Source organism: Petaurus breviceps, unplaced genomic scaffold (genome assembly GCF_028583685.1).
Source record: "Petaurus breviceps papuanus isolate PSGF00001 unplaced genomic scaffold, PetGlider_PUasm1.0 191, whole genome shotgun sequence".
In the NCBI taxonomy this organism is placed as follows: Eukaryota; Metazoa; Chordata; class Mammalia; order Diprotodontia; family Petauridae; genus Petaurus; species Petaurus breviceps.
Genome location: NW_027185811.1, coordinates 1,655,951 through 1,682,441, shown reverse-complemented (window position 1 = coordinate 1,682,441; position 26,491 = coordinate 1,655,951). Strand labels below are relative to the sequence as shown.

The 26,491-nt window shown below is 38.3% G+C and overlaps 1 protein-coding gene across 2 annotated transcripts in view; it reads left to right on the top strand.

The window, feature by feature from the left end:
- Window positions 1-26,491, top strand: part of DIP2B (disco interacting protein 2 homolog B) — a 201,471-nt gene that overhangs the window by 81,161 nt on the left and 93,819 nt on the right. For both annotated transcript variants that reach the window (XM_069092563.1, XM_069092562.1), the window contains exons 2-3: window positions 4,712-4,783; window positions 22,071-22,196. In XM_069092563.1, the coding sequence (XP_068948664.1) occupies window positions 4,712-4,783; window positions 22,071-22,196 (198 nt within the window). The remainder of the gene's footprint in view (window positions 1-4,711; window positions 4,784-22,070; window positions 22,197-26,491) is intronic.

Sequence of the window (26,491 nt, the reverse complement as noted above, 5' to 3'; positions counted from 1 at the left end):
TTTAAAGCAGTTGGGGTTAAGTAACTTGCTCAAGGTTACTCGGCCAGTTTTTTTGTGAGAGTGTTAAGTATCTGAGACCAAAACCGATCTGGGTCCTCCCGACTCCGGGGACAGCACTCTTACTCACTGTGCCACCTAGCCGCCCTACATGCTTCTTTAAAACTGTTATTCAGAAACTTGCCCTTCCTTAGTCAAATAAAATTGATAGTAATTGCAAGCCAGAAAGAGATTTCAGCACACACAAAAAGAATGATGAGCACCAAAGGAATGATTTTTACCTGCAGTGTTTGCATGTTAACAGTAGTATTTGTTGGAAACTTGTGCCAAGCCAGAAAGTGTTTCTTTCTTGGAATAGTAAAGTTCAGAATTCTCGTTTGGAATTTGTAAATGTGCATAGTTTGGGAGTATTCATTAGTTACTAGATATTGAATTACGTGCTAACATATTGCCTGCTATTTTATACTTTTTTCAAAAAAAAAAAAATCTAAGTGGCATTTAGGCTGAAGCAGTATTATACAGCTTTGCTTGACCCATTTGTTTTGTCTGATAGTAACAGAAGTATAGCTTTAAGTTGAAGCATTGATCACAACTCTTGGTTTTCTAGATATACACACACTGCTTTAGGTAGCATTTTACTTTAGTGGACATAAGGACACATTCTCTTATTTTTGCTGAAATATCTCAGACACAGGCAGGAACAGTGAAGGTATATATATCTTCTTATGAAATATACTGAGATCCACACCAGTGCTAGACTAATTCATGTATCGTCCACCCTCTGCATAATTCCTCCTGTTTTACTTCCTTCTATAAGAGTTTGCTTTGTACGCCGGAACCCACATAAAGACTTGTATCTTCAAACCTGTTTGCTGCCTTTCTCTCCCTCTTACTTCCCCCATTTCTCAAAGAAAAGAGAGGAAATTTTGCTGTTGTCGGCAGGGATTGACTATTTATTGAGACAAACATTTCTATGAATACATTGGGCTCATTTTTTTTTTACTCCCAGCCTTGAATCACATAGCTTCTCCCACAGGGAAAAAAAGTTATTTTCCCTGTTCTTCATGTGGTGAATCAATCATTCATTCATCAGTCCAGATGTTGTCTCTTAACTTAGTTGCATTCGCTCTTCTTGACCTCACCCTTCATTGAACTTTGACTCTTTTGGGCTGTTAATAATATGTTGTCTTGTATTGGCACTTCGTTCTTTCATGAATTTATGTCTTATTTTACCAATAGGAGCATCTCTGTGGCAAGGACCTTATTTTGTTCATCTTAATGTTGAGGTGAATGTTCTGTAGCTAAAGCTTAATATGTACTCTTAAAATGAAACCAACACAGATTTCAATGAAACATTGAATTTTAATCCTTTGATTTTGTCTCACTGCCTTCAATCAAAAAAGTCTGGTACTTCAGGCAAGAGGTCTCTTTACAAGTAAATCAGCTTCTTCCTTTTCTTTCTTTTCCAGTAAAACCAGAGAGGGTGGAAGAGAAAGAATCCCTTGTCTATAAGAATATTTCTTTCCCTACAGCAGAGATGTATTTTCTGTAGCTTGAAGGCTGAAATTTACCAACCAAAATCCATCTATTTTCTCATTAGAGAAAATGAGGTATTTCATTTTGTTTGGTGACATTGAGGAGGGGCAGCCAAGAAGAGCTGCAGAATATATCCTTACTGGTTATTGGCTGCTGTCCTAATTTATTTATAGCCTGTGTAACAACTGGATCAGTAGACCCAAGGAGGGTAGGCATTTACCCTCTTCCACTTGGGCCTCCTACCTTTGAGATCATATATATTGGGTTTACTTCTGTGGGAGGTGGTGGGGGGGAGAAAGAGAAGGTCTGCCTTCCCAAAAGAGAAGTCAGACTTTTTCACACCTGCCCGGAACTCCGAGGAAAATCATTTAAAACTTAAGATTTGGCAAATTTCTAGGGTTTCCCCAAAAGGTAGTTGAAAGGTTCTTAACTTGCATTATAGATAGGCATTCAGCAGCTATTTGTTTCCTTCTCACAAAAGAAATCCTCAAAACACAAAAGACTCAATGTGCATCAACAGAAACTTTAAAATGATATAATAATCAATGACTCATTGCTATATTTTCCTGAGAGAGTGATAGTTAAAATGTTTGCCTTTACTTTGTCCCTTCACTGTCCACACAGGTCCCTTAAAATCTTTGTCTACTGGTAATCCAGGTCAGGGCTTGGGCTTCTCCTCCTGTCAATCTTTATAAAAGTGGTATGAGGAGACAGTATAGCCCACACCAAGTAAGGGATCTGAAGAATTCCTCACCTGTTCAACATACAAGGTTGCCTCCCAAACTGGAAACATCCATATCAGGATCACTGTTTATTATCACTATTATCGTTGGTAATAATAACATCAACAATAATAATAGTTAGCATTTATGTAGTGCTTTAAGGTTTACAAAACACTGCTCATTATCATAACAACCCAATGTGAGGTAGGTAAGTCCTGTTAAGTAGCATAACCAACATTGAAAAACTTGTAAGTGTCTGAGGCAGGATTCAAACTCAAGGTACCAAGTCCAGTGCTGTTAGCCACTTTGCCACCCAAGTGCTTCTCTGTATCCCTGTGCTCGGGGAAAGAAACATAAAGCAGAAGACGCTATCAAATCTTTGAGGACCCTACTCTCAATCATTTAGATAAGCACATGCTGTAGCTGCCCTGTTTAGCAGCCACCATAGGTTTGGAGGGGCAGGGAAGCATTAAGGTATCCCTCCATACCTGCACAGGAAGTCCAAAAGAAAACCTGACAAAGCCCCTTCATGATCAGTAGACTGGAAGAGAGAACACTAGAACACTAGAGGCTAGAGTTGTTGAGCAATTGGAGGGGCTCTCTTTAAATCATAGTGGTGGATAGGAAATGGGCCCTGGAGTCAGAAGGACCTGAGTTCAAATGTGGCATTAGATACCTACTAGCTGTGTGATCCTGAGCAGGTCACTTAATCCCAGTTGCCTCCCCCTCCAAAAGAAATGCATGCATGCATGCATGTAATTATGTATGTATGTATATATGTGTGTATATATAACATACTAACCATATATAGTCATTTATTACAGTCTTCTAGACAGTAAATTCTCTGAAGCTATGATCCTTAGCCCTCAAGGAGGTTATTTAGGTACAGATGTCCCGAAGATAGGAGTCCCAAGCATGATAGGTAGGTCAATGTAAAATTGCATGGAGATAGTAATGGGAAACATCCTAAGAGAAAAGTCTTGCATGAGGAAAAATCTTGGAGGTAGTAAAACTAGAGAATGAGAAAAACAAAGTGCCTTGTTTAGCTGAAGCAGAGTATTTTTAGGGAAATTGTGGGAACCATTCATTGGAGATCTTGTGGAAGGCCTTACATTCCAGGCAGAGGAGTTTGGACTTAATTTTCTAGGCAATGACCTTGGTATGAGCTGTAGATTTATTTGGAAGCAGGAACTGGAAGAATAAGAGAGGGATTACTAGCCATAATAGGGTCTACTTAAATCGTAGCTAGTGTCTTCCTGTCTTGTTAGAGAGACAGGTGCAGGAGTACATTGAAAAGAATGAAAAGAAAGCAAGGAGTATGAATGGAGGGGAAGAATTTTAAGGTTTCCTTCAGGCTAGTTCTTGTCCTTGAATCTGTAGCTTTGGGGGAGTTTTCCTACTGTTCTTTACATTTGTTTCAGGGAGATACTTAGAACCATTCAAAGTACAGCAAATGCTAGCTACATAGATCCCAAATGTTTCCTACATCCTCTTACTCAGTTCGGATCTCAGTCATTGCCACATTCAGTATCCATTTGAGATGTGTACAAGTAGTACTGTCCTTCCAACTGCGCATCATTAGTATCATTTCTCTTCAGGACACTTGTATACATCTTTCTTCACAGAGTAAACTGTCAATAAAAATTATTTTCTATTCTGTGTTATCTTTTTAAAATAGCAACTGGCAAAAGTATGACTCAGCATGTGAAACAGGGACACTATTGTTAAAACTCACTCAGTCAAAAAGTGTTGAGTGTCTAATAAGAGTCTAGACCTGTTTTCATTTAAAAATACTTGTTAAAATAATTATGAAAAAGATCAATAATGAAAATAAAAACCATCGTGTCTGTGACTTTGTAAATATGTATTTGCGATTTAGCTGTTTTGGATTTGTGTGTGTGTACACACACACATATATACATACACATATATTCACATATTTTAAAATTATGAGCATTCTTATTCAATTAAATTAACAGGCAGATTGCATTAATTTTTCATGGTAAATATTTTGCTTGTTTAAACTAGAACCTATAATTATAAACTCAGTTAAGTTGTATTTCATTGTGGGTGAACGTTTACAAACCAGTTGGTAGTGGTCATTTAATTAAACCTGAATTTATTTTTTTAGTAGCTCTTCTGTTTGGGGATAACCTAAGCAGCACAAAAGCTAGAGCTGTGGAGGGCCTTTGGGATCCATAGTTGTATCTGTAGCATATTTGTGAGCCAAATTTGGTTTTAGGAAAAGTACTGCTGTTCCTTATCAGAAGGCAGACCTAAATCTGTGGGAAATTATATGTAACAAAATCCCTTGGTGGAATGGCATGATTTCTTCTTCTCTGTATATGCTCTTAGAAGCCTGGATGACCCTCAAATGCTCTGTAATAAAGATTTTTTTCTTTAAAAAGCAGAAAAAGGATAATCTACAAACCATTTCTGTTTTCTTGCTATTTTAGGAGATATTACCCAGAAAGGATATGAGAAGAAAAGGTCAAAACTTCTGTCTCCTTACATCCCACAGATACAAGGTAGGCATTACTCTAATGAAAAATACTTTTTAAAAAATTATTTTAATACACAATGAGAATAATCCCCTGTCTTAATTTGTTCTGACTCTCATTTGCTCCCCACCAAACATTTATGGAGCAACACCGAGCTAGGAGATTATGCAGAGCAGGCGCGTGTGTGTGCGTGTGCATGTGTGTGTGTGTGTGTGTGTGTGTGTGTGTGTGTGAGAGAGAGAGAGAGAGAAAGAGAACAGAGCCATCAAAAGGGCTTGGGTAGAGAATTCTAATTTTTTTAAAACAATAGAATTTTGTGTACTTACCTTGATTTATATTTTTCTAAAACAGAAGGATTGGCAAATCATAAATGCACAAAAAGGTTTTTCTATTATTTATTTTTCTAATAGGGAATTCTAAAAGGGACTTAACCATTCAGTTCAATTCATTAGATATTTCTTAGGTACTGAATGGTAGTTCTTGGGGATTCATCAGTAGGTGTCATTTCACCATAGAAGAGAGTTGCTTGAAGTTCAGAAACAGTTGAGTGACTTTACCCAGGGTCTGGCAGCGAGTAAGAGACTTACTGCCTTTAGGGAGCTTGTATTCTGTCTTTGCTGTCTCCCAATGAGATTCACTTCAAATATGTTCTAAAAATTATCCAGCAAGAGATAGTCCATAATTTTCCTTTAATAAGTCTTTTTTCAGTTGTAATTACATTTGCCATAAGGAATTTCTTTCTTCTAACCATTTTTGTAATTAAAACCCTTGTCTGTCCTCAGTAGACATGGAGAGAATAGTCAGCTCATTTCCTCCAGGGGGCTCTTCCACATTTAGATCTTTCCTCTTTTTTTTTCCCCAACCTAAAACCGAAACATCCACTGAAATAAAATCTAATTTGTAGGTTTTGGTTTTTTTAGCCTTTGCAATGAGGCTCTTTCTTTTGTAAAGTTAGAACAAATATATGATCAGAAATTTCTTTTAAGATCATTAACCATCTGAAGAAAATTATAGGCAAATGGTATATGATTTGATAATTAAGTGCTGACCATTATGTGCTTTGGGCATGTAGGTGGGGCAGCTAGGGGCCACAGTGGATAGAGTGCTGGGCCTGGAGTCAGGAAGGCTCATCTTCCTAAATTCAAATCCTGCCTCAGGCACGTTGTAGTTGTGTGACCCTGGTCAAGTCACTTAACCCCATTTGCCTGTTCCCTCGTCTGTAAAATGAAATGACAAAACCATTCCAGTGCCTTTACCAAGAAAACTCCAAGTGGGATCACAAAGAGTCCGACATGAGTGGAACAACTGAACAGCGACATCATGTGCTTAGTCAGTTGTATGCTGTCTTAGTCTAGTGAGAGTAGAAAGAACTCTGGAGGCCTGGGAGCACATCTGGCCTCTAACTATAGCACGTTTAGTCACTGAAATAAGAGTATCAGAATTCCCTTTCCAACATGACCAATACATGTTGTCTAGCCTTAGCAAAGGTTCCTCCTGGGGCAGCCCATTCCACTTTTGAAAAAATAATCTGTAATATAATTTGTCTTTAACATTATCTGCATTTCCGCTTGTATCCTTTTCCCCCAGAAAGCCATTCCTTACAGCAGAGGAAACAGGAACCAGTTCAACAGAACTAGCCACTTTCCACGCCCTGTGTTTTAAGTTCTACAGAAGAGAGGCCGATGCCTCGTTAGAGCTCTCTTTTGGGAGGAAGCTTGATCATTATATTTCCATAACATGTGGCTTTATTTTTTTTGCTGTTGTTTCTCTTTATGTTGTCGTGGTCAGTGTGTATATTGTTATCCTAGGAGGTTCATCTAAACCTCCTCCAGCTTAGAGTTCCTAAATTTTAAGTAACTAGCCCAAGGCCACATAAATGGCAGAATCTGGATTTGAACTTAGTTCTTCTGGCTCTAAATGCACTGTTCTTATGACTGTACCATGAGGCTGCTTTTGAGTTGCTGTAATTATTAAGAAATTTTCCCTTCCAAATCCTCCTCTCTCCAACTTTTTCCCTTTGCTCTGCCCTCTGGAGCCAAGGACAATGCTAATCCTTCTTCAAACATGATGGTCATTCAGGTATATAAAGTCATGTCATATCCCCTGCCAAGTCTTCTGTTCTCCAGAGTACCACCACCCTCACTACCCTTTTCTTCCCCCCTCACATGATAGGCTGTTAAAGTCCTTCCATCCTGGTTACCCTTCTCCACGCTTTCCCATTTATCAATATCCTTCCTAAAATGTGGCACCCCAGACTATCACTATATTCTGCATGTTGTCTGACCAGGGCAGGACACTGCTTCTCTTAGGAGAGCTTAAAATAAACATTAACTTTTTTGGTTGCCTGCAGTCTTGAGTTATCTTGAGTTTGCTTTTCCCAAGATCATAGAGATACAATTTGTATTCTGTTATATACATGTTATTTAATTTGTCTTAACATTCTAACCTTTCAGGATCTTCTTTGGACTGAAATTCAGTATACTAATGATCATTCTCAGCTTTTTCTCATGTGCAAATTTGATAAGAAAGCAATTAATGCTTTTATCCAAGTCCATGTCATTGATAAAAATGTTAAAAAGTAATAAGCAACTTATTAATAGCCACATGAAAGAATATTCCAAATTACTAATAGTAAGGAAAATTAATAACTGAGTTTCAAATTAGGACATTTACCCTCCATGTATTCTGTGGTGCCTCTGAAATCCTCTGCCAAATTTCGTAGAAAGCTTGGCATCTCAGCAGTTCTGGTCACTAGTTCTTTTAGTACCTGCTAAGATGATACTTAAGATGATTTAAACTCATCAAGACAGCTTGATGCTCCCTTTTACTGTTTCCTTGCTTTTCTTGGGTTTTGACTTCCCTAAAATCTACGTATGTTCTGTCCTTTGCAATTCAAAGATCACTACCCTGGGCAGAGAATACAGAAACAACATAGAAATTCAGCACCTATGCCCTTTTCTTTTTAGTTAGCTATCATTACTATTTAACCTCAGCAGTGTTCTTATCCTTTCTTTTTGTTTGTCCTCTCTTTCCCCAGTATAGCTTTTAAAAATCCTTTTTCTTGTCCTTATTTTTCCTGCTTAAATTCAGTTCTTTCTGAGCTTGAGCATTACTGGCACAGTTATGGCATTATACTGTGGTTTTGTGTTCATCTTCTGTTATCTGCTCATTTTTCCAATTTCGATATATATCTTTTAAAAATGGGAGTTGATAGGTGTTTTATCTGTGTATCCATAGTGGTCTCTTCAGACAGCATCATTTTCTCCACCAGGTATATTTATCTGCATGTCTTCAGAACCTTCTTTTTGAGAGTTTTATCAAAACAAATGTCCACACTGACCTTTCCAAAACATCTTTTGTCTTAGTTTGCTTTTTGAGTTCTTTACCTTTCTATCAGGAGGTGGGTAGTATTTTTCATTGTTTTCTGGAATCCTGGTTGATTATTACACTAATAAGAGTTCAGCATAATAATAAAAGAATATTATAATCCATCACATTTATATACCATAAAAGATTGAGAAGAAACAGAATTTAGTAAGTAAGATTTAGTCAGGAAGGCTCATCTTCCTAAATTCAAATCCTGTCTCAGACACTTTGTAGTTGTGTGACCCTGGGCAAGTCACTTAACCCCATTTGCCTGTTCCCTCATCAATTGTTCAGTCATATGGCACATCAGACTCTTCTATTCCCTACAATCTCCAGAAGTCTGTCCAAGCTTGTGTTTTTTGTTTCCATGACACTATCTATCCGTCTCATCTTCTGCCATTCCTTTTCATTTTGCCTTCAATCTACTACTTCCCAAAGAGTCAGAGTGCCCTCAGATTTTGTTCTCTTGTCTTACTAGTTGTATAACCTTTGGACAAATAATTTCACTTCTTTGGGCCTCAGTTTCCTCCTTTATAAAATGAGGGCATTGAATTAGATGACTTCTGAGGGGCCTTTCAGCTCCAGATTTATGATCTCATGATATCCTAACTCTTAGTCTGTGATTTAATTGAATTCTTCCAAAACATAAAACTAATTTTTAGCCTTTATCAAAAACAAATTTTACAGCTCTTTGTCAGAAAAGGCAGTATTGACTTCCAGAATTACTTTATTTCTCTAGTATTAAGCTCCAGAGTATCAATCATAATAAAAAGAAAGCTATATTTAACAGTATAAGCTGCATTTCTTTTAGGGAAGAAAGACTAAATTGAATACTTACATCCTTCATCTTCCAGTCCTCATTTAGGCATAATTGTGACACCTAGTGGATATCGTGGATACATAGGAAAACAGAAAATGTTGAAAGATTAGAAACCCCTGAATTGGGTTTTTTTTTTTTTTGCTTTTTTTTTTTGACATGTGAGATGTTTACTTAAGTATACTTCAGTGTTTCTGATACTGGAGTTTGTGATCTCCCAGGGAGAAATAGGCAAAAATAGATTTGTGAACCCATCGAGTATCCTCTCTCAGTTTACCATAAGCCATTGCCGTTAAAGCCTTCTTTTCTCCCTTTAAGCATATTTTTATTTTGTATATCGAAAAGGCTTCTCCTTAGGCACTCAGATAAGAAAAAATTGTTACATTGAATCTCTTTGATATAGGAAACTAACATAAATTTAGTAAAAGCTGTTCCATCGTGAGTTAAGTGACCAAAAGATATAAACAATTGTCAAAAGAATTGTGACATATTAACCATATGAAAGATTTCTGATTTTTAATAATGAAAAAATACTAAATCGAAAACAACTTTGAACTTTTACTTTATACCCAGCAAATTAACAAAGATGACAGAAATTAGTGTTGGAAATGTTTTGGAATGATGGCACACTAATGCACCATTATTGGTGGAACTGAATTAATACAGTCATTATGAAAAGCAATTTGGAATTAGGCTAAAAAAGCTAAGAAAGTGCCTATACTCATTGGCCCAAGGCAGCCATTAATAGGCACATATCCTGAAGAAGTCAGTCAAAAAAAGTCCCATATATAACAAAATATTTATTACATGACTTTCTGTGGCAGCAAAGACCAAGAAACAAACTAGACCACCATATATTGGGTAATGGCTAAATAAGGTGTACTACATGAGTGTGATAATATTATGTTGTAAGAAAAACCTTGAATATGAAGAAAACCAAAGATCACAGGGAGATTTGTATGAACTAATCAAAAGTGAAGCAAACTGGACCAGGAAAATAATAACAGTATAAATAGAAAGAATAACATCAACAAAAAAATGAATGCTGTGAAATTTCAATGTCCAATCTCCCACCAAAGAAGAATCAGGTGAATGTGCTCCTCCTTTCTTTGCTCAGGTGTGAGACTGTGTGTGTATAAGACTTGGTTGATGCATTGAACTTTTTCTTCTCTTTATTATTAAGAGTGTATCGGGGGGTGGGGGGAGGGAATGCACATAATTTAAGAACTTAAGATATTGTAAAGGCAAAAGATACTTTAAAAAATTTAAATTTCAGTAAGAGAGAAAGATTTTTTAAAAATGTTCTCCACTTAACTAGCTACTTTTTAAACTACTGTCCTGTTTCTGTGCTACCATTCATTTCTGAACTACCCCAAGACAAGATCCTCTCTACCTCCCACCCTACAGTGACCTTTTCTGCTGCAGGCAAGGTACCCTCAGACTGCTACACCTCCAACTGTTCCTAACCCTCCTGGGGCCTCAAAGGGCACAACATTACCATCTGCCATAAGATTGGGCCTCATGGGAGGACCTAGAACAGTCTAATCATATGCTTCCCTCACTGGACCTCTTTCCAAACAGATATTCTTTCTAAATTTACTCCTTAATAGACATCTTACCCCCAATGCCTTATATTTTCCTCATTTTCGGCTGCCAATTGCTTTCTCATCCATTTAATATTGCTTCCATCCCCCAAATGTCCCAGATCTTCCCATTGCTCTGTGCCTTCTCATATTCCTGTTCCAAAATTAATACATTTCTTTCATCACAAGCATTTATTTTCACTCCTTCCATATTCTGGTCCTCACTGAGATCTGACTTTCTATTGATGACACAACTTTCCTCACCATTTCTTGTAGTACAGGCTACATTTTCTCTTTTTTTCTATCCTACCCCACCCCCACTCCCCACCTGTTCACTAGTTATAGCTCCCAGTTGCTATTTCCTAACTCTCCTGTTATCACTGAGCAAACCTCTCCTCCTTTGAGGTTTTCACTATCCAAGTGTGGTAATCTGAACCAGATCCTGGTGGCTGTTCTTTCTGGACGGTCTTCGTTCCCTGAACACCTCTGAAGCATTCTTACTTTCTGAGTTCAGTTTCAGGCACACAGTCTTTTTTTCCTCCTTGGTACTTGTCTTCATATTAGGTGACTTCAGCATCTATAATGATGCTCCTTCAAATACTCTGACTTCTCCGTTCCTCAGTCTACTCCTTTGCCTGCCTATCCCTCAGCTACATACAGAGATCATCATACCCTTGATCTTGCCATTACCCCCAAGTGCCCTATTTTTGTGTTTGAGAACTGTAAAATTCCTTTACTGGTCACAGTATTTTATCTTTCCCTATGCCTTACAACCCCTAACCCTTTTTTGTCCTCAGTGCATCTTCTATTCCCTTCACCCTTCAAAAACTCTTAAATCCCATACCCTGTTGCTGATCACATCTTGCAAAATCCAGCCCTGAATTATTCCTGCCATTTGCCTCTTTCTCTTCTATTCATGTACTGTTTGCTGAACAGAACTGGAGGAAATCACAAAACTTCATATCGCATGATCTCAATGGACCTTCACTGCAGTAAGGCCATCATTCTACACACTGATTCGCTATCTTACTTTGCACAGCAGCTGTTTTAAATCTCCTCATCTCTCCTCAAACTTCCTAAAGCACCCCTTCCTTCACCCTGTCAGTCGAACATCCTGTTTCATACTTCATTGATAAAATTGAGGCCATTTGCCAAGGGTTCCCTTTTCTCTCTTCTTCCCCTTCTCATGTCACTTTGATGCCTTCCTTTCATTATCATCTTCTTCACAGCAGTCATAGTTGAAGAGAGGACACTTCTCTTTGCCAAGATCAACTCAGTGTGTACCTTTGATCCTATCTTCTTTCATCTTTAGTCATTGTCTCCTCCATTATCCCCACTCTTTGTTTCATTGTCTTTCGCTCCCTATGAGTACTCTCCCAGCTGCCTATAAATATGTCTGTGTCTCCCCATCCTTAAAAAAACTTTCTCAAGCCTTCTGTCCCTACTGTCTTTACATTCCTCCAACTGTGAGTATCCCCAAAGACTTAGTCCTTGGCAGTTTGCTCTTCCTTCTTTGTATATATTGTGCTTCATTTTCCAAGATGATCCAGTTATTATTTTATAAGGAGTTCCTTACAACATAAGGACAATCCTATCCTTGTACTCCTAGCACTTAGCTCAGGGCCTTGTACATAGTGGTTGCTTAATGAATGTTTGTTATTTAATTTTAATTATAATAATTTCCTTGGTGATACTATATGACTATAAATCACAGAGCTTTTCAGAAAATCTGAACTGCAGGTGAGACACAGGGCAATTGAAAGACTCATGATTGGTTATTCTAATATGACTAATGACATCAGCGTCAGAAGTTCCTTAGAAGGAAGTGGTCTAGTCATATGTCACAAATGAAAGTAGGACAGTCAAAAGGCTACATTGTTTTGAGATATTTAAAGAACTAGACAAAGACCTTTGTTGCATCATGTGGATCCTTTCTAAAGAATTTATTAAAGACTGATGAAAATCTCTCAGTATAAAAAGGCATGGAGTGGGTTTGATATGACTGAGTTGGAGGATTATCCTGGCTAATAAAATTACAAATCCCTCTAAGTAACAATGATAAGAATAGTAGCTTACATTTTATATTGCATTTTAAGTCTTATAAAGCTCTTTTGCTCACAATAATACTGTGAAGTAGATAGTTTAAGTAATATTATTCTCATTTTACACAAGAAAAAATTTAGGTTCACACCATGTAGTTAACTGCAGTTAACAGTTGTCCAGGCTGGAGTCAAACCCACACCTTCTTATGCCAGGCACAACATTCTTTCTACCATTCCATACTGGCTTTCCTGCATTTAACACTGCCTGTTAGTTCAGCATTTAGATTGAAATCCTTGCTCAAAAAAGAATAATTCTCCTCACGAAAGGTACATACCAGGCAGATCTGTCAGATGCACTGTGGCTGATTCTCCCTTCATCTTGCTGTTTATTGTTTCTGTTGTGTCTGATTCCTCCTGAAGCCATTTGGGGTTTTCTTGGCAAAGATACTGGACTGGTTTGCCATGTCCTTTTCCAGCTCATTTTATAGATAAGGAAACTGAAGCAAACATGATTAAATGACTTGCCTGGAGTCACACAGGTGCATATCTGAGGCTAAATTTGAACTCAGATCTTCCTGACTCCAGGCCCAGTACTCTATTCATTGTGCTGCCTGGCTTCCCCACCAGGGTTCTGGGAAAGACCAGGAACAGAGCTAGAGAGACACTTGCCAGAGCTGGGGACAACAGGGGTTGCCAGGCAGCCTGCAATAGCTCCCTGGTATTCTCCAGTTTGGTCTCCCATTGCTACCAGTGGTCAAAGCACCACTTCCCATTTGTAGTCCCATCACGTGGCTTACTGCTTTGTATTACTGAATTCTTAAGGTATTTTATTTTGTTCTTTGGTTGTAATTATCCTACTTTGGCTCACTAGGCTATAACTGGATCTATTCTCCTTGTTGTCCATTCTTTACTTATAACTAGCCCAAATTGTCATGTTATTTGTGTGTGTCGACTCAGGCTAATCTTCGTCTTTGTTCCTTCGTGGGCCTTATTAACTCTCTCATATTCATCTATTATCTTTCAAATCTATATCTTAAAATATATTTGAAAAAGAAGGAAAACAAAACTTTTCATTAATATGCAGTCAAGCAAGACAATTTCTACGCTGACCATGTCCTGAATTATGTCTTATTATGCATCAAAATATCTAACATTTCTTCTAGGCCTTTTTCCTAGGACATCTTCACTTCAAGTTGCTTTGTTACCTGAACTTTAGTAGGCTGAACAGTGAGTTCTTTTCCTGCCTTGAATAGGCACACCATACCAGTTTCTTAAGTAGCATCAGTAACTGTTATCTTTGGAATCCCCAGATTCAAAACTTTAGAGTATTTTTTATACTTATTCCCTTCATTTTCCCTTCACTTTGTCCCTCAAATCCATTTTAGCAAGAATTCTGATTCCTTGTAGTGTCTTTATGTTCTGCCTTTCCTTTTCAGTTCCACAGGAGAAAGGGCCCTCATCACTTCATATCTGAACTACTTGCATAAGGTCATGCTTAATCCTCCTGTTTCCTAGTCCTTTCCCCACCCCCTTATTTTAATTCATGTTATATGTAACAGCTAAAATATTCTTCATATTCTACTTTAATCATGATAGCAGAGGTCTCTTCCAGCACTAAAACTAACAACTTTTTTTCATGTCCTTATTTAAGAACCAACAATACCTTATTATAATGAAATATAAACTCCTTACTTACCCTAACGTTCCAGTCTTTCCCTCAGTATTTGACCTATTATTACAAAATCTTTTTATCTCTTTTTCTGATTATTTATTTAATAACCTTCCTTGAAGAAGCAAGTGAATAAAAAGAACAGCTCTGAGTCAAGATGACCTGGGCTCAGGTACTGCCACAGCACACATACTGGCCCTGGGACCCGGTCCCAAAAAAATAACCTTTCCTTTGTCAGTCTAATCCATATAAGCTTGTGAGCCTGTCTTTGTGTTTTGGTACATGTCATTCGATCCACTTAGACATTCCCATAGTATCTGTTCCTCTGTATTCCCCATCCCTAAAAATATTCAGTTCAGTGAAAATATGACTTTAGGTGAAGTAGAATTATTGGTGTTATGAATAGAAGATATTTTCAAAACAGTTGGTGCAATGAACAGGCTTTTGTGACAGTCCTCAGGCTATCATAAAGGAGTCCTTTCCTAGGCCTTCTAGAGAACTTGGGTTCTGCTAGTTGGGTTCTTCTGTAGACCCTTACTTTCTACAGCTGGGCTCACAGTTGTAGCCCCCCCAGTGTAAATGTCACTAGGTTAAGACCTTGTCCGGGAGCCATGGGGAAGAAAGGAAAGGGAGAGGACAAGGGGACCCAATAAACAACTCAGGCATACACATGAACCTAGAGTATAATTCACATAAGAGCAGTGCTGTTTTGGGGAGCACAGAGACACAGGTCCATTCAGCAGGATGGCGTGTTGGGGGAGGTGTTCCACAAGAAGGTATGGTCTTGCTGGAGGGGAGAGGGTGCTCCAAAATACCCTTCTGAAAGTTAGGTTCTTACTCTCTGGTTTTAGATGGCTTCATTTTAGCTGGCCAAATTGCATATCAGGGCAAAAGATTATTTTGGGGGGGGGTTATAATCAGGGAGAAAAAAATAAGCTGGTGGTAGACAAAATATTATTTTGGGGGTTTGTGTATCAGAGAAAAAAACAACCTGGTAGTAGACAAAATGTTGTTTGGGGGACACATCTGTTCTATACTTTGAAAAATGTTACTGTCATTTTCCCATGAGTATTATGTTCAATATTCTTATAGTCTCCGTTAAGAGGAGACTGTCAAAATCACCTTAAGACCATTAGACTGAATCTTATAACAGTGGTTTTCATGCATAAAGTTTTTTAGCTAAGGGGAGATTGTCTGGGTGGTCTCAAGACCACCAGACCTAATCTTATAGCATTCATCTCTAAAAATACTCAGTTGTTTTTAGGTGAAGCAGAATTAGCAATTTTATCAATAGAAGGTGTTTTCTTGGACAGGCAAAATTCATAGGGACACGTTATAAAAATCATTCTCTACAAAGAACTGAGACTATAATTTTGCTGAATGGTTCTATTTGAATGGACCCAAAATGTGATGGATTCTTGTCACACCAAGTCATCAAATGTGCCTCTAAAGTTCATCATTGGTAGGCAGGAGAAATAGAGGGTGGGAAGGCAGAGAGTTGGTAGCCAGAGGACAAGAAGAAAAAAATCTAGTAGGAGAGACTAATTTCTGTGCCCTCTCCCACCTGCCTCCCCCTCCCCCAATATAGTTTAAGATCTGCTTGGAGAGATAATAGTTCACAGATGAGTTTAGATATTTTTAAAAGTAGAAACTATTGTTCACAACCAGAATAGGAACTATGTTGCTAAAGAAGAAGTTCTTAAGCCCTTTTTGTGTCCTGGATCCCTTTGACAGTCTCTTGAAGCCCATGGTCCCTTCTCAGAATAATGTTTTGAAATACTAAAAATAAAATGTATATAGAAAGTAATAGCAACATTGTGTGGTGATCAGCTTTGATAGACTTAGCTCTTCTCAGCAGTACAATGATCTAAGACAATTCCTAAAGACTCATGATGGAAAATGCCATACACACCCAGAGAAAGAATTATGGAATATATGAATGAACATCAAAGCATGTTATTTTTACTTTTTTTTCCTCCGTCATGTTTTTTCCCTTTTGTTCCCTTTCTTCTTTAACAACATGACTAAGGTGGAAATATGTGTAACGTGTATAACCTATATCAGATTGCTTGCTGGCTTGGGGAGGGGGGAGGAGAAGGAGGCAAGGAGAAAAATTTGGAACTCAAAATCTTGTGAAAAAATGAATGTTGAAAACTATCTTTACATGTAATTGGAAAAATTATTAAATTAAATGCATAGGATTACAAAGAAAACCAATTATATTAAAAAGTATCAAAGCATATTTTCGTAAAATCACAAATTCATAGACTCCAGGTTAAGAATCCTTGGTTTATATGAATGCTGACGTATTTTGTATCCTACTGCTGGATTGAAGCTATTGTCTCAGTTTCTTTTCTACTTCTCTAGTATTGTAAATAATCCTTCATGTCATAGCAAACAGGAATAGTTATGTCTTGGCTTTGCATATGTTTATGCCTTTAATTTCGTTCTCTTGCCTTATTGCTCTAGCTAACGTATGTCAGATCACCAAGGGGAAAGGGCGTTGCCGGTAATAACCTCTTAATTGATCTTGTTTCCACTCTGTCCTCTCTCCAGTCATTTTCCACATAGCATAAACACAGGGCTAGCCATGGCGTTCCTTGTTCAGTAACAGTCCATTGGCTCCCTCTGTCCTCTGTGATAAAGTATAAATTCCTAGTTTGTTTCTAAAACCCTTCATAGTCTGTCTCTATCCTACTTTCCTCTAGTTTTACATATTCTTGCTCTCCTTCATAACTCTCCAGTCCAGCCAGCCTGACGTCCTTACTGCTATCCAACTGTATTATTCCATCTCCCAGCTTTTTGCCTTTGCACAGCTTTCTCCCCTTTCCGTGCCTAAAATATGCTCCTTCCTCAGTGCTACCTCCTCCAACATTCTTCTCCTGAACACTTCCCCTCACAGGCACTCTGCCCAGACATTTCTGTGCATATGTTTTTACTTCAATTTTCTCTCCACAGGCTGTTTTCCCCTGATAGGGAGGGTATAATTTTTTTCTTTCTATTTCCAGTCTTGTATAGCGCCTGACATCTGGGAAGGACATTGTTGAATTGAATGTTCAATAAATAAATATTCACATTTCATGGTAAATAGTTGAAGAACTCTTGACTTCCATTGTGTGTATCACTTTTCCCATCAGTTGACTTTATAGTTTTATGTTTGATAATCTTACAAAGTCTTGAATATGTATCTTCAGTTGTCCTTCTCTGCTCCTATCACATGCCATCTCTCGGGTCTCATGTTCCCACATACTGATCCATCACTGTATTGGGCCCCCTCTTTGTTTCCCCTTCACTTATCCCCACCTCACAAATCTCGTTACTCTTTCCTGTACAGTCATTATCTTCCCACATCCATCCTAATTAGTCCTATTTTTAAAAGCCAAAGTGAAAATCGTAAATGAGTAGGAGAAAGGAAAATTTCCTAATACCTTAACATTGAATTTTTTTTTAAATCCCATCCAGCAGATTGGTCTTGATCTGTCTTTCTGTACTAATCATTGACCTCTTAGGCTAAAACTGTTTTGTTGTGGGTTTTGGAGTGTTATAAACATGCTCAGTCAAGAATGAACAATATTTGTTGGAGAATGAGGAAGGTTTTCGTTTATCTTTATTTTACATTTATTCTCTCCTGAATAAATGGGTAGCCTCCTGAAAAGACTACAAAGAATCAGAAAAATGCAAGCCCTTTTATGCTGCTTCCATTCAAATTTACTGCTTTGTTCCTCCCTTCAGAGCTGGGATTGGTCCCAGCACTTCTGGGTTACAATCTTTATGACCTGCCCATTACATATATGTTCCCTTAGTATGTTCCCCCTGTCCAATATGAGCTTCATGCATCCCATGATCAAATAATGAGGCTCTAATTCTATTCGGGACGTGTCAGTTACTATGCATAAGGCTAGCTAAGCATGCGTGTTAATGAAAAGTTGGTGACCATCCTTTGACACCCCGCCCCACGCCTCAAGCCGGTCTGAGCCAGCTTAGCTCCGGCCCCTTCCAAGGGCAAACTTACAGTTTCTTCCAGCTCTATGATTGGATAGGGTCACTTAGTCCTTCCTCCCTTTTCCTGATTTACACCTTCCTGCACGTCCTGTGTAATATCCATTGTTCCTATAGAATTTGTGGAAACCAAACTACTACCATTTCTCACAGGACTAGGCCTGTAATTTTGTTGTAGGAAGCTAGCAGTGAGGAACTTCGTATATCAGTGCAAAGCAGGACCTTCTCTAAGGCTTAGTTATGAGGGTCCCAGAGCCACCAAGCTTCACAGGTGGAACTTGAGTCCAGGCCTTGTTGACTGAGAGGCCATTCTGTCTACTCTGCTTTGCTACCTCTCAAGGCTGTGACTACTAAAGGTAATTAGAGTTTTCTTTTGGTGTCATAGAAACTGCTAATTAGCAAAAGAATCAGTGCTAGATAATTATGTAGGCATATTCATTAACATGCAGTGGTGAAAAGTTCATGCTGAAGTCATAAATAGCAATAAACTTGCAAACTTCATCGAGCGTCTGAATCAGTTGAGTATAAGCCAAACACTTTTTCCCTCTTCATGTCTATATAAGAAAAGCTGTTTTTGTGTGTAACTTAATTTCCTTCCTGAACGCAAAATGTGATTGTAAAAATAGCTGCATTCTTGTTTTTGTTCTCTATTTTTAAATCATTCAGAATATGCTTTTTAAGTGGCTGTTTCTTCAGTAGACAGTTGAAGCCTTACATGCCTTATCTAAAAGAGGTCTTTTGCAGAACTCAGCATTTCTTTGAAAATACTGTATACTGCCAGTGCAGATTTAGAACACCTAGTTGGCTTCTTCTTTTTAAGAGTCTGGCTATGTGTTTTCCTGATTTGGGGGCAATAAATAAGAGTCAATGTAAAGTGAGATAGAATGGTGGAATAGTTTTATTGTTACATGACCTGCGTTTCAAACCCAGGCTCTGCTGTTTATTAAGTTATATGATGTTGCATAACTTCTCTGAGACTCATTTTCCTTATCTGTAAGATGGGGATAATGATATTCACATTAATTATGGGATTGTGAAGAAAGTGCTTTGTAACTTTTAATATTTGCTGCCTCTGTGGGCTTAGAAACTTGAAAAATAGAAGGAAGGGGATTGATTTACTCCCAAATAAAGACCTGGGGTGCTCTTCTGTTACTAAAGTGCTTGAACAAGTACATGAACTTTGTCACTTTTATTTGGCATTTTCGAGATCCTGGCGGGCAGATTTACTTCCTGATTCATGGCTTTGTTGTAGAGATGCTTTTTAGTTATAAGAGGTGTTTGTATGCTAGGCATAGTATATAAAATACAGTTCCTTTCCCCTTTGTTTGTAATTTAGTCAGATAGATGAGACATAAACACAAGAAAAACTACCAGTACAAAATGGTAAATGTTGCCAAATGAGAGGTATAGTTAAATTCAATAGAAGAAAGGAAGATATTAATTCCAATTGAAAGATGTGCATAAATCCAAAGAAGTCTATCCCCATCATTCTTTTGTTTCTTTTTAATAGACCAAAGTGAATTTGAACTTTTTTTTTTTTAGTTTAAGTTCCTAATGATTTTCAAATGTACTCACTCACCATTGTATTAAAATAGCTCTCTCCAGTCTCAGTAATAATCATCTTATGGCAAAATCCAGTGGCTGTTTTCCTGTCCTCATTCTTCCTTATTTACTTCTATAGTATTTGACACTGACCACCTTCTTGATACTCCCTTCTCCTTTAGTTTTTGTGACCTATATTACCAGTCTTCAGGTTTCATTTGTTGACTTTTCATCCTATTCTTATCCCATAAAAAGTAGGTATTCCCAAAGATTCTGGCATTGGCCCTCTTCTTCTCTCATTCTCTTTTTTCCCCCCATACCATATTTCTCAGGGGTCTCGTTCACTTCCCCAATTTCACTGTCACTTCTTTGGGGATAACTCTTAAATCACTGCTTTCATTCCAAACCTTTCCTTGGAGCTCTCCTGTCCAATATATTTAACTTCCTGTTTTATACCTCCAAATAAATGCCCAACAACACATCAAATTCAGGCTGTCCAGATCTCCCCCACAAAAAAAAGCAAAACACCCTCATTCTTGCCCCGACTTCCCTTTGCCTGTTCATAGTGCCATCATCCTCCCAACTTATTCCTACAGAGATAACCTCAATGTTCTCTTTGACTCTTCCTTCTCACTACTCACATAAAATCACTTGCCAAACCATGCTGATTCTACCTTCCATGCATATCTAGCCTTTCCACTTCCTATGCAGTCACATAGTTCAGGCCTTCATTACCTTTCACTTAGAGGGCCACCTTAATCTCTCCTTTCTCTAATCCATCTTCCTGCTACCCAGATGTCACTCCCCTGTTAAAAAAACTTTCAGGATCTCCACTGCTTGCCAAATAAATTCAAAGTCCTGACCCTGGTATTTAAGATCTGCTACATTCTGGTGATAATCTACTTTTCCACCTTCATTCTAATCTGCTTCCAATACCCTCCTTTGGTGTGTTCAGTGGTTTATTTTGACTAGTTTTCAGCCCGTATTCTTATCCTACCCTCTCTTTTCTCTGTACTTTTTTCCCCACACTGTCTACCATGCCTGAATTGAGCTTCCTCTCACCTCTGTCTCTGTCTGATGTAGTCCCTTCCTTTGCTCAAGGACCAGTTCAGGTTCCACCTCTCCTCAGCCTTTCCCTCCAGAGGTAAAAACGCTATCTTCCCTCCTTAAACTTCTCATGGTTCTCTCCTTTGTACATATCGTGCTTTCCTCTGTATCAGTTATTTGTATACATTTAATTTCCCCATTAGATAGTAATTTCTTTGAGAGCAGGATTTGTGTTATATGTTTCTATTTCTAGTGCCTTTCATGAATGAAAAAATATAATTTTGTTAAGCACCTACTACTTGCCAGGTATTGTGCTGGACTCTGGGGGTAGAAATACAGAAACAGTACTTACCCTGAAGTTTACATCCTAATAGAGTGATAAAACACACATTCAAGAGAGTCAAGTTTTTGTGAGGAGTGACAAGAATTGTGATTAGAACAGCAGTATAGCAGATTGTCACACTCTTGCCAGTAGCAATGATTTAATTATGTTCCCAGAGCAGGATGTGGAAGGATGGTTAAAGGGATGAGGGAGGGCTTGTACAAATGATGGTAAGATATCTGAACTGGTTCCTTAGTGAATTTTTGGATAAGGATATAGTCAGTACTTTTGATATGTTTTTTTGTTTGGTTGTTTTTTGCTTTTTTTGGAGGGGGGGAAGGTAGGGCAATTGGGGTTAAATGACTTGCCCAAAAGGTCACATGACTGGTTTTGTGTGTGTGTGTGTGTGTGTGTGTGTGTATGTTTTAAGCGTCTGAGGTCGGATTTGAACTCAAGTCCTCCTGAATCCAGGGCCAGTGTTCTATTCACTGCGCCACCTAGCCACTCCCATACTTTTAATATGTTTGAATGGAGTTGTTGAACGAAGAAAAAATTGCTGTACTCTAGAAACAAGCAGAAATGGAAAAATTTGCATTTTCATATAGGTAGTGACTTAGGAGTTTTTAATCTTTATCAGTAATAGAATTTTTGCACTTATTTTCTATGTATTAGGGGAGGCTTAAAATGTTAGACCAATATGAGCAGAGGAGTGGGTTGTGGCAAAAGTAGAAAATATTCCTTACTTCATTTTTTTAATCTTAAAAATCATGTCTTTTGGAGATCACAACTGACCAAAAGATTTTTTCCTTTTGTTTGTTTTTATTGTTTGTCCCTCCTTTTTCCTGTAAAGTGACGTCATTTGATCATTATTACATTGGCTTGTTTTTATTTAAGTATGAAAACTCTTTCCCACTTTTTCTCCCCTAGGGATTGATTCCACAGTTCAGAAGGAACACAAAAACCAGACAACTCCATCTGCAGCACCAACCTCAACCCCTTCCAAATACCACCGAGGTCGATCTGGGGGAGCTAGAGATGAGAGATATCGATCAGGTAAAGAATGAACAAGATTATTGGTTGAATGTCCTTGCTGGTGTAAGTGTAGACTAAATATCCTAACAGCTTCTAATTATCAGTAATTTAGGCCCTAAAATCCTAACTGATGTGTAATTAGGCATTTTGGGCGTCCAGACCAGTGATTTCATCTCTGTGTGAGGAACTTCCAATTTGGAAACTCAGTAATACATATCAACAACTCATCTGCAACTTAGAACTGTGGTTTCCAAAGTGAGGCCAGTGATATGACCCTAAGGGATATGTGATCAACTAATCAGAGAGTGGAAAAACAGATTGGATCCCACTGTCTCAAAAATCATCCGTCATGGAGTTTGTCTACAACAGAGTCACTGAGTAACTTTGTTATTCCCTTACTCCCTACTTTTCCTTGTACTGTGTAAGCTCCCAATGTCTCCCATCCTGAGCTAAGTTTTGAGAGCACATATAATCTAATTGCTACATGGATACCCACAGTAGAAGCTGAGTGGGTACAACTGGAAAAATCCCTATCCCCCAGGTCACCTGTTGGAGGGTAGTAAATAGCTCCTACCTTTTTCATTTGGGGTGTGACAAAAGAATAGGTATATATAAGTCTTCATTGCAGATATCATTACATTTTATTTCCCCTGAGTTGTCACCTTTTCCAAATTTTCTATTACTGTCAAAGGCACCACCACAGTCCTTCCTATCATCCAGGTCCATAGGCGTGATGTCATTGTTGACTCCTTGTTCTCCCTCATCCCACATAGCTAAACACTTCCCAAAGTTTGTTGCATCTCCTCCTATGAAATTTCTTGCATCAATTCTTTTCTCACTGTCTTCATAGCCACCACCTGAGTTCAGATGATTATTATTTTTAATAATAGCAATTATTATTATTACATAGTGAATATTTATGTAGCTACTATGTGTTAGGCACCGTATACAAACGCTGTCTTATTTCATGTTCACAATAAGCCTGCGACATAGGTGCTATAATTATCTCCATTTTACAGATGAGGAAACTAAAGCAGCAAAGGTTAAATGACTTGCATAGGGTCACATAGCTAGGAAGTGTCTGAGGCTGCATTTGAACTCAGATATTCCTGACTCCAAGCTCAGCACACTCTCTACTGCTCCACAGTAGCCTCCCTATTGATATTTTGGTCTATGTTTCAACCTGCTTCAATCCATCTTTCATTCATCTGCCAAAGCAGTGTTTCTGAAGCATAGGTCTTACCTTCTCACTTTCTTACTCAATAAATACCTGTGGCTGCTATTGACTCCAGGGTCAAATATCATTTTGTCTTTATCTTTTAAAATTTCTAATTTTTGTGTGTTTTTTAGTATATACATTTGTTGCTACAGTCTTACATGTATAAAACTTATAAATAATTAATTTAACATATGTTAGGGGGTGTACACTTGGGGTACATGATTACAAAAATTTGGAGAACACTATGTTAGAAAGTTGCTCCCAGAGGTACTCTCAGATTTATTTCCTTGACTGAGGTCAGACAGCCATGTGTCACAGGGAGAACTGGAACCCAGGTCTTTTGAGCTCTTATGTTACATAATAGTATAATGGAAATTGGAAAAAAATAGTTCTCCAACTCATGTGTTCCCAAGCAGAATGGATGACCAAGGTTAAAGGAGCCAGGTTTAGGGGGTTCCTCAAAAGTTTACAAATTGTTACAGTCCCTGAGTCCAGAAAATGTGTTCCTGTGGGAGAAAATATGAGAAAGGCTGAACATTTAGACTTTGAAAAAATGAAGGGTGGAGGGAGGTGACATTGTGGAGAGGAGGCAGAGAGAAACAAAGAAAGCAGTCTGGTATTGTTGAGAAAAAGATTATGGACTGTGTTTCACCAAAGGGTCAAAAAGGGGAAGGGAAGAGAGTATAGCCGTACAGGGTTGGTTGACCTATGAAAGAACTAAGAAGTCAAAGAATTGGAGGGTACTCTGAAATTCCCTTATCACAGTCTCTTGTTATTTCACTTCTTCCTCTGCCTTACAACTTCAGATTCTGTTCTTCATCCTCATGGATCTTAGTTGAGGACCTCCAGAAAATTTTTTGGGGAGCAACAGAGGGGTAGGGAGAAAGGAGAAAGCTGTGATTTCATCAGGGAATTCCAGTAAGGAGGCTTCCTTTACCAAGGCACCCTAAGTGCCTTTTCTGAAATTCAGTCTTAAGAATTGTCTGAGGACACTGAGGCAATATATGATTGGTCTAGGTATAAGGTGATGAGTACCTGCACCAGGTGATAGCATTCACAGGAGCAAAGAAAGAAAATATTTGAAAAATATTGCATAGGTTAAATCATAGGCCCTGACAACAGGTTAAATATGGGGGTGAGAATGAGGAATGGAGGATGACACCTAGGTTGCAAGTCTAGGGTACTTACTAGAAAGGGAAATTTGTAAGTGGGGAGGTTTTGGGGATAAAGATAGTCAAAGTTTAAGATGTCCAGTTCAAGATATTTAATAGGTAGTTGGAGGTGTAAGATTAGTGGTCAGTAGAGAGGTTAGGACTAGAAAAGTAAATTTAGAATCGCCAGCAAATTAATGAATATTAGTGAATCCATGGGAGCTAAAAAGAGTAGCAGAACAAATAAAGATCAAGAAATTAATTCTATAAGGAACTTCAGTGATGTTACCTTCCCCAGAACCAGAACTGCATGAAAAGTCATAGAGAATCAGAAGGGCAAGAAGAAAGGGACCAACCAGCAAAACCAAGTCTGTTGCAGGCCAACAAGCCAGCAGCCCCTCGGGGCATCCAGAGATGAGCCAACCACATGAATAGCCTATAAGGGCTCCTTATCTAGAGTCAGCAAGAGCAGAGGACTCCAATATGGTTGGAAACCCACAATGTGGATCTTAGAAGTAAGCAGGAGTAATAGTGATTTGTCTAGATATAGAGACCATCAGCCAATCAGTCAATCAATAAACATTTATTAAATGCCAGGCACTGTGCTAAATGCTGAAGATACTAAAAAAAAAGGCAAAAGACATCTCTAGCTCTCAAGGAACTCACAATTTAATGAGGAAGACAGCATGCAAACAGCTATTTATAAAAAGCAACATACATACATTGGAGATGATCAGCGGAGGGAAGGCACTAGAATTAAAAGAGATTGAGAAAGGCTTTCTGAAGAAGGTGGAGAAGAAAGACAGAATATGAGTTCAGTTTCAGACATATTGTGTCTAAGATTACTACTAGAATCCACTTTGAGATTTCTAATAGGAAATTGGAGGTGCAAGACTGAAGGTCAACAGAGAGTTTAAGGCTGGACATATAGATTTGAAAGTGAACATAGAAATGAAAATTATATCCATGGTTGCTTATGAGGTCACCAAGTAAAGTAGTACAGTGGGAGAAGAGAAGAGGGCCCAAGAGAGTTAGTGGGCATGACCTGGATGAAGATCCAGCAAAGGAGACTGAGGAAAAAAAATGAACAGATAGGAGAAGAAGCCAGGGGAATAGTGTCACAAAAGCCTAGAGAGAAGAGACAATCTAGAAGAGGGTGATCGATGATGTCAGAGGCTTCAGGGAAGTCAGGAGAGATAAGGATTGAGAAAAATCCAGGAGATTTAGCAATGTGAAGATCATTGGTAACTGAAGAGACCAGTTTTCTTTGAATGATGAAGTTGGAAGCCAGACTGCAGAATCAAGAAGAAAAGTGAGAAAAAGGAAGTGGAGATACTGATTGTCAGTGCTCACAAATGTTCCACTTCCGTGTTTATGAACTCTGAAATTCCCTTATCACAATCTGTTGTTATTCCACTTCTTCCTCTGCCTTGCAACTCCAGACTCTGTTCTTCATCATAACCATACCTTCCCATTCTTTGACACTTTAGTTCTTTCACAGGTCAGTCATCCCTGTACTTTCCCCATCTTGAACCTTTGATGAATCAATTAATTCTGCCCTGCTCTCTTGAGTCTCTTTCCCTCCTTACCATTTCACTAATCTTATCCTGCAATGACTTAGACTTGGATCATTCCCATTATCTGCTTCCTTTACTCCTATACACATGTGGCTGACCAAAGGAGGAAAAAATAACAAAATTGACTGAGTCCACTACAAATTTGTGGCAAGGTCCATGCGTATGACTGTTTCAGTGTGTAGCTTACCTAAGGTGGAGGAGTAGGTCTTATGAAATAAATAAATTGAGAAACTAGAATGTAAAGGTGTTTGAGGGAATATCATTACATATGTTGAGGTATGAGGGCAAGAATTGAGGAGGGTAACACCAAGCAAGGCACTGAATCCCTGAGGAAAAAAGGGAAGTGTCTGGAGGTTGGTAGACAGCAGC